Here is a 13831-nt window from a genome sequence, read left to right as displayed (position 1 = left end):
GTAAATAATCAGCTTCATTGCCAGTTTTCTTTAGATAAGTCAGGTGATGGATACATGAACATCTCCAAGTCACTGAATATGTCTTGGAATTTATTTACATAAATTAAGAAGAAATACAAACAGTATGGCACTCTATGGTAAATCTGTGTGGAGCAGATAGCTCTCAAAAAGTGAGTGACTGTGCAAGAAGGAGAAGGGTGAGGAAAGCCACCAAGACACCCAGACAACCCAGAAAAAGTTATAGGCTGCTGTGGCTGTGATTGAAGAAATTGTGCATAGTGCAAGTTTTGCATTTTGTGTCACCAGTTATCCATCTTCATGATGAAGTGGTACAGAGACGGATTTTCTTTAAAAAAAAAAAAAGACCTGAAAGTTCAGCTACAATTTGCCAGAAGGTACATCTGAGATGCAAGCCTAGATTTGATGTTTTGGTGAAAGAAAATCCTCCTCCACGAAGCGGAATCCAAAATCAAAACGACTGTTATGGCGTACCAGAAAGTCTGGTGGTTGCAATCTCTCCACTCCTTTAAACCACGCCTTTTCTTTTTGTATTGTTTTATCCCCTCTTTTAGAAATAGTCCACAAACTATCTCCTTTGCATTTTTCCTCGTCCACCGTGTTTGTTTACTCCGAAGTCCCATTTAATCTCGAGAGATTTTGCGAGATTTCCTGTCTGACCTGGGAACGTTCGCGTGCGAAATCTGTTCATGTGTGGTGTGTTATCTTTACGCCACACACTGTATGACCAAAGCTGTCAGATCTATGATTTTTTTTTTTAGCTCTGTGTGTGGTCTCGCAGGTATTGGAAAATTTGTAGGAAAATTATCATTTCTCTACACTGATTACAGATCCTGCAGCGGGTCTGTATAATCAACCGTTTCTGCTAGAGGTGGGCGGATTGATCTTAATATCGATAATATCAATACCAACGCTGGTATTGATATTGAACGATCCTCATGTACAAAGATCGATAATCAAGCTTTTTTCACGCACTGACTGCTGTGCACGCAGATTCATCAAAGTCTACTCTGTCTGTAAGAGCAGCGCTACGCTGTGTCACACAACACGGAGCAGCGCATCCTTGTATTGTGGTTTGTCAGCCCTCTGCCTCAGGAGATTTTGTTTTAAGTTGTGCTGAGTGATATTTTTTTAAACAAAAATGTTGATTGTGATAATAAAGTATTTTGTTGTCACGTACAATGTTTGGCGAAATTCTATCCTCGGTCTTTTGGATCCTTTGGATCTATGAAGCTTAAATATAAAAAAGTATTGGTATCGATATGGCGATACTGGGCCTGTAATTACTTGGTATCGGATCAATAGCTGAATTCCCGGTATTGCCCAGGTCTAGTTTCTGCAGCGCGGCTTTGCTTTGAACCTTGAACCAATGAAGCAGTGCTTCAATCTTCGATCTGCTGCTTCCTTGGTTCTTTGTTTTATTTCGCTTTATCTTCATTTTCCCCCGCTAAAACCCTAAAATGCATATGTCTATGAGTAATATTTACTTTTTTATGTTAAACCGACCCGTTATGGTCTTCTGAAACAGTTGATAGATGTATTTTATAACTTAAAAACGGGACTGATGCTAATGCATTAGCATGTCTATGGCATTTTCAATGTTACAGTTAGCATTAAGCTGAACCATTATCAAGCCTCCCTCCCCAGTGCGCAAAGGATTCTGGGATACTCTAAAACCGTGAATAGGCAACCATAGTCTTCTTTGAACACCTGCGTGATATCGTGGGAGACCTACCTACGTATTGGAAACCTACAGACAATTTGAAAATCTTGCTGTGTGAACCAGGCATTAGGTGGATTGGAAAATTTAAAATGTCCGTAGGTGTGCGTGCTGGTGTGACTGTGTTTGTTTGTCTATATGTGGCCCTGCAACAGACTAGTGTCCAGTCCAGGGTGTACCCTGCCTCACGCCCTGTGACTGCTGGGATAGGCTCAAGTCCCCCTGCGACCCATAACTGGAGTAAGCGGTTGAAGATGAGTGATTTTTGCCAAACTTGGTGGAAAATTCTGTGGGTTAGTGTTTCAAGATAAGTAACTTTTGCAACAGATTGTTCAAAGGACAAACAGAACATAGGATCCCCCCCCTCCCCCATATCCACATCTACCACAATAATATTTCCACTACCAATGTGGCTAGAGATCTGACCAAATTGCATTCTGATTAGTAAAATATTTGCGATTTCTGCAGTTGAATTTTAATCCATAAATACTTGCACAAAAAATAGTGACAGAGATTTTGGTCCAACAATCTGCTACACAACAAATGAAAGAAGACTGGCGTGCCAACAAACAACTGCAAAAATATGGCACAGAACAGGAATGTATGGAAAAATGTAGCTGACAGGGGTGTGACCGGATCCGAGTAGAGAAGAGCCTATTAGAGAGCTGAAAGATCCACCCAACAGACCTGACCACACTGGAATCTTCACATGGAGTTTCTGTAGCTCTACCTGGCACTCCAGAACAACACGACCCAATACCCCATCCAAACCCCAAGCTAGACTAGTCAACGTCTACTAAGACAGACAGCCAACCAGAGATCTGTGCTCAACTGATATGACTTTATGATGAAGTCCTTCTCTTTTTTGGTGGGGGGTGGCGGGTGTGGCTTATTGGCTTTTTGATGAAGGTCACCACAATGGATCCGGTGGAGATCCAGATCAGGATTGGGTGCAAATTTGAAGCCTGATGCAACTCCAGTTTTCCTGCAGCAAAACTCCCTTTTGTTCCTGAGTGGTCTCCCAACCAAGTACTACTCAGGAAGTACTGTGCTTCACTTTTGGGATCTGATGGGATCAGGTGTGTACAGAATGGAATCACTACACATAGTCTGGAGTAACATATAGTTAAAAAAGAAACATAGTCTGGAGTAACATATAGTTAAAAAAGAAACCTGACCAACAACAGAACACCTTCCTTGACTACACGTGGTCTCTCGATGCTCGCTGGGTATGCTGCTGACAACAAGTATTGTTAATTAATATAAAGCATATCTCAATGAGCACCAGGTATGATTTTTTTTTAGCAAAACTTCTCAGAACAAACTACTTTTATGAATCTTTTTCATAACAGCAACATATATTCAGCACACATTGTCATAAAGAATCTCTCTCAGTGCTAACAAAGTTTGTAAAACCACCAGCTGGTGTCTTAATCTGTCACAAAGTGGCAAAGATCCATGAATCATCCCCTTGTTGGACACTGGTCACAATCCCCCCCCATTTGGGATCACCATTTAAAATCGTTTGAAATAAACATGGCACAGTGTAATTGCTGGGATACAAGTACAGCAAATACAGTCATTTATTTCTGTGACGTTTATCGCAAAAGCAAATACACATCTGGTTGCTTCAGTTCAATTGATTTTAAACTTTAAAGCTGCTGATGCAAAAAGCTGAATAACTTCCACAGTTGCCAGTCAACAGAAAAATTCCAAAGTCTACATTCATCATCTCCTTTCTTTGGACAGTAAAGTTCTGGCAGATCGATATTTATCACCTCCTGCCTTTTCTGAACACAAAATGCTCAACGAGCGTTAAATATCCCTTCTATTTATTTTTTTGGTGTTTACTTTAAAATCCACCTCGTATCACATTCATTCCTTATTTTCCTCGTACACTTCAGCTCCCATTAATTACCCGAGTTGTTGAGTTAAATCCTGCACAAACCTTTGCTTCAGCGAAAGCGAAAATGACGAAAAACGACTGCAGCAGAAAGCTCTCCGCTTCTCAAATTGCACTGCACTCAAGTTGACTGCCAAAACTAACAGATGCAGTAATGTGGTTCCAAATGAAAGAACACTGATGTATTGTCAGCGGTCGTAAACCGGAGGGCGCAGCGCTGTTACACGGTCTAAAATCATCACTGCGCCTGAGGAAACACAATCTGACTGAAGTGACAAAGAACTATTGAAACGCCTCTGATGAATAACACTGAACATTTTATGAAGCTGCCCAGATATCTGCACTGTGAAAGCCTCCTGGCATGTTCACCACTTCATAAAGGAAGAGGTCTAAACCAGCCAGCAAACTCTGCTAAAAGTTTGACCATGAGTGCCTGTGATGACACACACACACACACAAAAAAAACAGCAGGGTTGGGATGACTGATGAAAATCATTCGTCGACTAGTTGGGTATCATTACTCATCGACTAGACGAGTCGGCAACTAAATTTGACATTGAATGAATTAAGCCAATTTTGAATCTTCATGGTGAAACTCAAATGTGACATTTTTTTAAACATATATGAGCACAAAATCACAAATACAATGCAGACAACACCTGCATTCACTTACTAGGCATAGACGACCCATTTGAGCCGACTAACTCACCTGTGAAGCGAGTGGTGGCAGCAGGTCTATATTAATTAAATTTAGCCTTTATTTAACCATGTTTCTCCCGTCGAGCTCTCTTTTGCAGGGGAGACCTGCGCAATTATAAACTTTCCAATTCACCGAACCTGCACGTCTTTAAATGTGGGAGAGAACCCATGCAAACACGGGGAGAACATGCAAACTCCACACAGAAAGGCCACAGGTGGGAATCGATTCCATGACCTTCTTGCTCTGAGGCAACAGTGCTAACTGCTAAGCCACCATGCTGCCATTTTTTTAAGGGTTAAATGAACTTAACAATGGCTTTCGACTAGTCAACTAATAAAAAATATTTGACTAGTCAGATGTTAGATATAGTCACAGTCGACGATTACGACTATTCGTCCCATCAGTAAAAAACAGTCAAAAGCCGCTGCAGAAACAGAATGGATGACCACAAGGGAAGTGATCAGAAAGCAGCAGCACTTTTTTTTTTGCTTCTCTTTTAGGGATTTTTTTTTTCAATTTACAGACTTGTGCTTCAAACATTTCTTTCTATCATCACTAAAGCCTCGCGTCAATTAACAATTACAGCCCCGTCGAGTTCAAAGTCTTTTCCGTCACAACCTTGATTAAGTCTGCTTAACCTCACATTTCCAACGCCTGCTTAACATTCTACAGCTGTTTTATTCAGCTTTGGTCATTACCACTTCAGCTTCAAAGGCTCGGCTCCCCGTCACTCTTGAAACGCATGTCAATCACACACCATGTCTCCCACGGACATCAAATAAAATTTGGCCTAAAACGCCGCTTCGCTCGCTGAACAGTTCACGTTCTTTCGACTTACCCAGAACAGCCAGCCTGACTGAGAACACGGGCGCCGGAACAGAAAGAGCGGCGATTACTGAAGATCGAACTGTAGCCGCTCACAGTCCCCTAAAGCACAACAACAAAACCGCCACATCCAGCACAAACACTCACGCAAAATGTGCAGCGGCGTGAAAAATGTTAAGACATTCACATTGTCGAGCACACCTGCAGTTGTATTCTGTGCAATGAATGAAATGAAAACTAGAACTGCTTTTAAAGTGTTACTCCAGTAGAGTTAGGTGGAGGTGCCCATTGACAATTTGTACAATTTGTAATATCACCATGTGTTCCCGTAGTATTTAATACTATTGACGCAGGATTTTTCCCAAGAAAACTTGACAGATTGATACAGTGGGCATAGAAATGCCTGAAATAGTCGGAAGACAACATGAAACAGAGTTCTATCATAAGTAACTGTAATACTGAAGTTATTATTGTATTATTATCATCATTATTATTATAATACTTAAAAAATGTCTTCTTATGATTCTTCTTCTTATTATTATGTATTAAGTTTGCTGTACTTTAAAAAAAACAAAACAACAAATATCAAGATGGTCACTGGCATCATCTATGTAACAGTGATGCCACTTATTACAGTGTTATAACAGCTTAATTAGCTGAGCTTTTCTGGTTAAATAACTACCATACTGAACTAAGTTTCAGGTGCATTTCAAAATAAAAGAGCAGCTTGTGAATTGCATTGAGCATTTTGTATTTTGCAAAATTCTAATGTGGATTTGTCACCAAGGCAAGACATTTCAAATTAAAAAAAATGAAAAAGAAAAGAAAGAGTGAGTTTAAGAAATAGTGGGTTTAACTCACAAAATTGGGTTTTTCTGATTGGACAAAGCCCCAAAGGAATCACATGTACTCAGTGTGAAAATAAGATGGGGGGGTGGGGGGGGTGGGGTGTTATTAGAAGACAGACGTGCCCTCTTCCTCCTCCCAGTGCTTACGCCCATGGATTTACATGCTGTTGGTATGGGTACAGAGGTCAGTTTAGGAGCATGAATTGACCTCTGCAGTTTTTTTAAGAGCTTATTTCTGTCTGAGCTCCTCTCTGATCTCAGTACTGTGGGGACCCCTCCTCCCCCCGCCTTTAGGGCATTAATCGCAAACTATTTATCCCGCTTGAGAACTTTTCTTTCAATTTGTCTTTTCACTGCTCCTCAGTGGGGTATAAAAAAAGTTATCCTTTGAGGGAGTCCAGCTGCCGGGCGCATGCGTGTCTCCGAGGTGAATGATTTACTGATGTTTATCAGGAATGAATAGATCAAAGGCAGTCGCATGACAGGCGATCAATCAAGCATCAAATCAAGGAAGGCAACTCTGGAGGCTGAGAACCAGAGCGCGGCTGTTTCTTTATTTTACACTCTTACAAAAAACAAAACAAAACAACAACAAAAAAAAAAAAAAAAAAAAAACAAGAAGAGGAAGAAGAAGAAAGATGTGAGATGAGTTTCGGGAACTTGGATGCTGCGGATCAGGAGCTGCTGAGCTTTTCTGCAGAGCCAAATTTGGCACCGTAGCGCGGCTGCGTAAAAGAAAACAAATGCCAGCGCCGACCAAAAACAAACAAACAAACAAACAATTGTACATTTTTTTAACCTCAGGTGCACTTTGTGTGCGCTGTATAATCGTACTGATGTGTTTGGGTGCCGTTTTGTTTTTGTTATGTTTTTTTTAATCGCGTCTAACCGTTGGGTAAACTTTTGCGCACTGAGGCGCACTGTATCCGCTGTTCATGCGTCTCGCTTTCGGAGGAGGGGATCCGGATCGGGCTTACCTGATGACCGCCGCGGCGCTTGCTGCTTTCTCCTCGGCATGCTGCTGCAGGACTTTCCGCTGGACTTTTCATGCAGAGATCAAAGTACCGGATGAGCTGGAGACGAAACCGAGGAGGCAGCGGAGGAGCTGAGAAGTCTGGTTTGTCTGCGTGTTGTTTTTTCCCCCTCTGTCTTCTCCCTAGTATGTCCGGTGACAAAAATGATAAATGTTCACACTTTTGCGTCCGGTAACTTCTCCCGATCAGAAGCACTCGTGTTGGTGGAAAACTGACGGAAAGCTCCGAGCGGATTTGGGAGAATTTTGGGCAGCCGCCTGGGTTCCTCGTCCAGTTTCCATGGGAAGGAGAGGTTTACACCCCTCTGTGGACTATTTCACACATCTATCCGCGTCAAAAGTGAGACGGAACGGGCTCCTTGTGTGCGCTGATCTCGATCCGAACCTCTGCGTCCGTCCAGGTGGCGACTCTCTGCTACGAACGAGGGAAAAGAGTGAGACGTTTAACCGCGCGTCAATCAGACGGCGCCAACCGTCAGTTCACACCCAAAAAACGCTCATACTTACATATGCGCGCGCGGACACTTGACGAATTCCTCAGAAGGTCGTCACAAAGCCGGCGCGCGGACCCGCCCTCCTCCGGGCGGTTGTTGTTTTTTATTATTATTATTGATCCTGAAGCGCGCGCGTCGGGCGTCCCTGGATTCTCCGCAGTGAAATGTGCGCACATTTGGTGACGCGCGGCGCCTTCAGACAGCTTCCACTGACAGACAGACACATCCAGCTGCCGTTCCGGCCTCTGTTTTACTCCACCCCTCCGCGAGCGTCACCCTGACAGTCAGAGCCCACCTGTCAATCTGCTGCTCCAATTATTCACCGGCACTCATCTCCGCGCCTGTCGGTGTCATGCGCACGCACGAGAAAAACAGTCTCGTTGTCACAGATGTTACATTTCAAGCGGGTGGCGGTTGCACTGCGTTATGGTCATGATACAGAGATCGCTGTTGGAAATCAACCATAAACCCGGTGTAACAAAACAATCACGAAAACTGCACAGTGTGCGCTGAAAACTGGAAGACTGCAACTTCATTTTTCAAGCAAATGCACAAGAAAGCACGTGCGTATGCAAGTACAGATTTTACGCAAAACGCTCGTTCAGAAGGTTTAGTGTGTTGCAGTGCCAAGTTTGGAGGGTGGGGGGAGGGGGGTAGAAATATTTTGGGTGACCTCTTTTGGGGGACAAAGGAGGCTGCAGATCGATTCGTTCCACCTTTTTAGTAAGTTTTCTTGTGAAGGGGAGGGGCTCCGAATCCACAAGAGGCACCATTAATAGCCGACACTCCATCCTAACTATTAGCCTACGTATACACCATAAAGTGTTTAGAAAGGGCGCACAACTAGGCTAATGTTTTCTCAACTCACACGGCGTGATTTATCCACGCAGTGGATGGAGCTCCTGCCGGATAGAGAGAGAGAGAGAGACGCAAAAAGTTTTATTTTCATCACTTCTGCAAGGCGCGTTTGGTGTTTCAGGAGCAATCGGACTTTTTAGGAAATTACTGATTTACGCACAGACTCTACGCCGGGTTTTTGCTGGAAACTGGACTACAAACACTCTGCAGCCAGTCCAACTGAAGAGACGGTGAGTTTTAGAAATATCTATTGTGTGGGTTTTACGGTGAACGGCTTTTAAATCAGGTATAATCTCCCGTTACGCACAGATTTCTGCGTCTTTACGCACGGGGTTTTTTGGGTCATCTCCAGTCAGCAGCAGCTATTACGAAGTCTGCTGTCGTTTATTATGTGCTTGAAGAAAAAAAAGCAAGTACCGCCCCAACATCTGTCTGTCCGCTGTCTGTCAAACAGTCCTGCCCACTGATTGATGGAGACGACTGACGTCACCAAGCTTTAATATTTTCACCCCATATAGAGACAGAGAGAAAGACGGACATATTGAAGTTCACAAATTAGTTTCTCTTGGAGATGTGTTGATCCATATAAATAAAATTATTTCAGACTTGTGAAATTTATTTATTTATGTTAAAGTCATATATATATATATATACACACAACGTTTATATTTTGTTTATATTATTATTATTGTCTGGTTCTCCCCATAAGATCGTTCAGAAAATTACATTAAGAATGTGTATTTAAACTGCTTAGCTATAATTATTATTGATTTCAGTGGAGGAGGATGATAAATACACAGCATTGTGAGAAAAATAAACAAATAAGCGCTAAGATACTAATTTTAATATAACAACAGTTTACTGTTTCTTTGTAATAATAATAATAATAATAATAATAATAATAAATCAAATACAAACTAGATTATGCTCTTAAACTTGGTTTTATTTTGACTTCTTTAAATTTCTTAAATGGATAGTGTGTGTGACTTAACGTTACTCCAGAAAGCGAAGGAGAAGAGAGAACTAGAAAGAAAGGGAAAAAAAAAAGACTCCCAACAGAGGATTTTATCCTGAGCCAGCAGGGGGGGCCATGTGGTTCAGGAGGCAGGGGCAGTAACCATTCCTGCATCTGAGAGGCTGCCGAGTGATACCATTTCATTCCACAATAAACAGTTTTTCTTATCATAATTACACATTTCTCTTACTGTTAATTGAATTTTAAAAAATTAAATTGCTTTCTTCTTTGGAAAAAAGAAAACAATTGTGAAAGCAGATCAGAGTTATGATTTGATTTGTGTTTTTGTGAGCAGACAGCTGTGCCATTTTGAACAGAAAAAAAAAACAATCATACACGCAAACACAATATCATGTTGGAATTTTAAAACAGACAAACTGCAAAATTTCACAATTTTAATGTTAAGTGTGAGACAAGAACTCTTGAAAATTGATGCTTTTCTGTCCTGTAACCTTTGACCTGAAATATGATTTACGCTAGTTTGGGGCAGACAATCGCATATTATGAGAAATTGCTGATCCAAACTATTTTCACCCCCCCCCCCGTGGTGCAAACTGTCATGTTTGTGTGCGTGCATGAACAAAAGCTTAACACACAAACGGTCAGTTTCCACAACACAAATCACCTTTTCTCCAAAATGTGCCAGACAAGCAACAATGTGACAAAAAGTCATCTGTGGTTCTCTATTGCTGTCCATTAACATGCTTCCTGGGGGCTAATGGAAAAAAAAATCACGCAGTCATAATGTATGTTTGCCTGTGTTGTTCTTTTTTTTTCTAGGCAATCGGAAGAGAAGCCACACTGTGCAGTTTGCTGTATGTTACAGTGAAGCAGGCTGCCTCATCAGGTGAGGGGCAACATGAGAAAACATTAGAAAAACAGAAGAAACATGCTGATGAAACTAATTTATTATTCTTATCTTATTAATCTTTCTATTTTCGCTTGCAAAAAAAAAAAAAATCATACAGGAACATTAAGTCTGCGCAACATCAACAAACTGTAAACTGCATGTAAAATACATCACATTCAACTGTAAAATGTGTCACCTTTCATCAGTCATCACACTACCTTAAAACCGTTCTTTGATTATTTGTAAAATATCTAATATGCGGTATTTTTAAATAAAAAAAAAGGTGTTGGGCACTGTTATTTTCACACTTTTCGGCATCCTTACTGCATTGCAAACCTTTATTATGACCTTCTATATGATTTCTGACAATTATTATCACTGCAAAGGAACTGCAAAATCAAATAAGATAAAGTGATCATCAAGGACAATCTGGCATAATTTAATTTAGGTATTAAAAATTTTTCGACTGCATGCCATCCAGTGAAGATTTATTTTTTGATTATTATGTTAGATTTTTGATATAGTTTTTTTTTCCCCTCCAGGGGCAGTTAATTTGTGCAGAAGTTTCGTTTGGCAAAAACAAATGCAGGCTCAGTTATATTTATACTTGAGGATATGCATTACATTCTGGCAGAGTGTAGACACAATTTGCGATGACTTGAACCATAATTTAATGCCTACCTCTTAATAGCGATAAATAATTAATGGTGCAGTGCATATTTTGGCCCGTGGCTAACCACTCAACTTATTTTGCAGCCTTAACCCTCTGATTTGAAAAAGGCTCGAGCTTTTCTGGCACGCACATATGAGAGAAGTATACACACACACACACACACACACACACACACACCGCTGATTCATGTCAGAGTTGTGGTGCATTTGAACATCTTTTTTTTTCCCCCTTTGCAGATCTCTGTGATATGCTTTTCGACAAACCTCTTTCATGCATAAATCCGCCACTGCGGCCAACTTCTCAACTTTTTCACAGTGGACTGAAACAGTCAGTAATCTTTTCCCGTCGTGTCATTCAAGTAAGTTAACATTTGGAATGATCAAGTCTTACGATAAACACTCCTCCTCATAATCTCCAGTAATTGTCGATCAATGACACGTCCTCTCAGATTCCAGATGTTCATCGACACTCTGAGTTTGAGAATATAGAATAAAATTTAATAAAGAAGAGGATCCAACTTTGACACCATCTATATCTCCACATGTATCAGATAAGATGGTGTTATTAAAATGCCAACTGTGAGTATGGAGAGAAAAGGTTTCTGATACTTTATAGAGATTTACTGCTTCATGACTTGTTTAATGTGAAGACTTAAAATATGTTGCTGTAGTTTGACAGTGCAATTAAAGGTTTGTAATCCCAGCCTGGGATTGTGGATTTTGTTGGTTTGGACGAGAAATCTGATGAAATGCTGCAGTGATGGCACATGCAAGTTTATTAAAAGATTACAGTCTGCAGCTCTTTATATTACAGGGATGAGAACGCTCAAAACTCCAGCATGCACGTGTTGTATTTGCACGGCACAATAAAGCATGCATAGTGTTTTTATTATGTTTTCCTTTCAAATGCAATACGTTAAAGGCAAAACTTTTTCTGAGCTCTCAAACAAAAAGCGAAGATTCCCTGATTCCTGCAAAAACCCGCGGCTGAAGAACGTGACATGTCGTGTTTCAAAGTACCATCTTTCTAACACGTGCTCCTTCTCTCTCCTCCTCCCCTGCCTTTTGTTTTCGTTGACATGTGCACACCAATTAGCATTTTTCAACCATTAAGGAGGAAGAGGCGGCAGCCAAATTCTGGTTTCAACAAGCTCTTTTCCGCCAGACTTTAAGCCAAGTGGAAAAAAATTTCAAACATTCAGACTCAGTATTATCCTCAGTGTTAACATGATATGATTTTAATCATATAACAACTTCCAGTAGTCCTGAAACTCTGTGACAATAAAAATGTTTGTGCTTCAGTGGAAGCACACAAATCATATTTTATATATACTATATATATATATATATATATATATATATATATATATATATATATATATATATATATATATATATATATATATATATATATAATAGACCTCGTATATATATATATATATATATATATATATATATACAAGGTCTATTAGAAAAGTATCCGACCTTATTATTTTTTTCAAAAACCATATGGATTTGAATCACGTGTGATTACATCAGACATGCTTGAACCCTCGTGGGCATGCGAGAGTTTTTTCACGCCTGTCGATTATGTCATTCGCCTGTGGGCAGTCTGAGTGAGGAGTGGCCCACCCTCTCGTCGATTTTTTTCATTGTTTAGGAATGGCTCAGAGACTGCTGCTTTGTTTGATCAAAATTTTTTCAAAACTGTAAGGCACAACTGAGTGGACACCATTCGATAAATTCAGCTGATTTTCGGTAAAAATTTTAATGGCTGATGAGAGATTTTGGTCTGGTAGTGTCACTTTAAGGACGGCCCACGGCGCCTGACGGCGATCTGCGCTTCGAGGCGGCAGCGTCTTGCCGTTTCAAGTTGAAAACTTCTGCATTTCAGGCCCAGGAAGTTGTCAGAGAACAGAGAACTTTCAGAAGAAGTCGGCATGAGGAGTTTATCCGGACATTCCATTGTTAACGGACATTTTGTAATGAAAGAACGTGCGGGCAGAGTCGCATGTCGGGCCGGATCCGACCGCGGGGGGTCGCGACAGGAAAAACACCTCCGACGGGCAAGTTGGAACATGCCCAAGCTGTTAAACAATTTCTCAGTTACTCACTTGTTGAAAGCCATCAAAAGCTACCTGAATTTTACAAATGGTTTTCAACACGGAGGTGTTTTTCCTGTTGCGGCGCACACAGATTCGCCGAGTCGTCACGGAAACGACTCGGCGAATTTGCGCGCACGTCTTTCATTAAAAAATGTCCTTAAACAGTGGAATGTCCGCATAAAGTCCTCATGTCGGCCTCTTCTGAATCTTCTCTGTTCTCTCATGACGTCCTGGGTGAATTAAGCCTTAAATTAGGATGTTTTTAGGTCGAAACAGACCGACGACGGCGCCTGGAAGCGCTGCACGACGTCCCGCTGCGTGGGAAGTCCTTACAGCGACAGAAACACCCCATAATCTCTCATCAGCCGTTAAACTTTTCACCGAAAACCAGCTGAATTTCTCGAATAGTGTCCACTCGGATATTCCTCACAGGTCCAGAAAATTTTTTTGATAAAGCAACGCGCGCATCTCGAGCAGCGTGTGAAACAAAGGAATTCAGCCGAGAGGGCGGGACCACATCTCACTCAAGGCCTGCCCACAGGGAAATGACATCACTGGCACGCGTGAAAAAACTCACGAGGGTTCAAGCATGATTGGTGTAATCGCACGTCATTCAAATCCATATAGTTTTTAAAAAAAATAAAAAGGTAGGATAGTTTTCTAAAAGACCTCGTATACATATATATATATATATATATATATATATATATATATATATATACATATATATATATACACACACACACTGAATACAAATTTTGACAACATGATAAGTTAAAGCCTATAGTGG

The 13831-nt window shown here is 40.9% G+C and overlaps 1 protein-coding gene across 1 annotated transcript in view; it reads right to left on the bottom strand.

The window, feature by feature from the left end:
* tshz1 (teashirt zinc finger homeobox 1) overlaps positions 1–7499 on the bottom strand; it is a 75872-nt gene extending 68373 nt beyond the window's left edge. The window contains exon 1 of the mRNA XM_034160524.1: positions 6992–7499. Within this exon, the coding sequence (XP_034016415.1) occupies positions 6992–7031 (40 nt within the window). The 5' untranslated portion in view covers positions 7032–7499. The remainder of the gene's footprint in view (positions 1–6991) is intronic.
* Positions 7500–13831: the final 6332 nt, after the last annotated feature.

Source organism: Thalassophryne amazonica, chromosome 20 (assembly GCF_902500255.1).
Source record: "Thalassophryne amazonica chromosome 20, fThaAma1.1, whole genome shotgun sequence".
Taxonomy (NCBI): Eukaryota; Metazoa; Chordata; class Actinopteri; order Batrachoidiformes; family Batrachoididae; genus Thalassophryne; species Thalassophryne amazonica.
The sequence above is the reverse complement of the archived record's forward strand: the minus strand, read 5'-3'. Positions and strand labels throughout refer to the sequence as shown.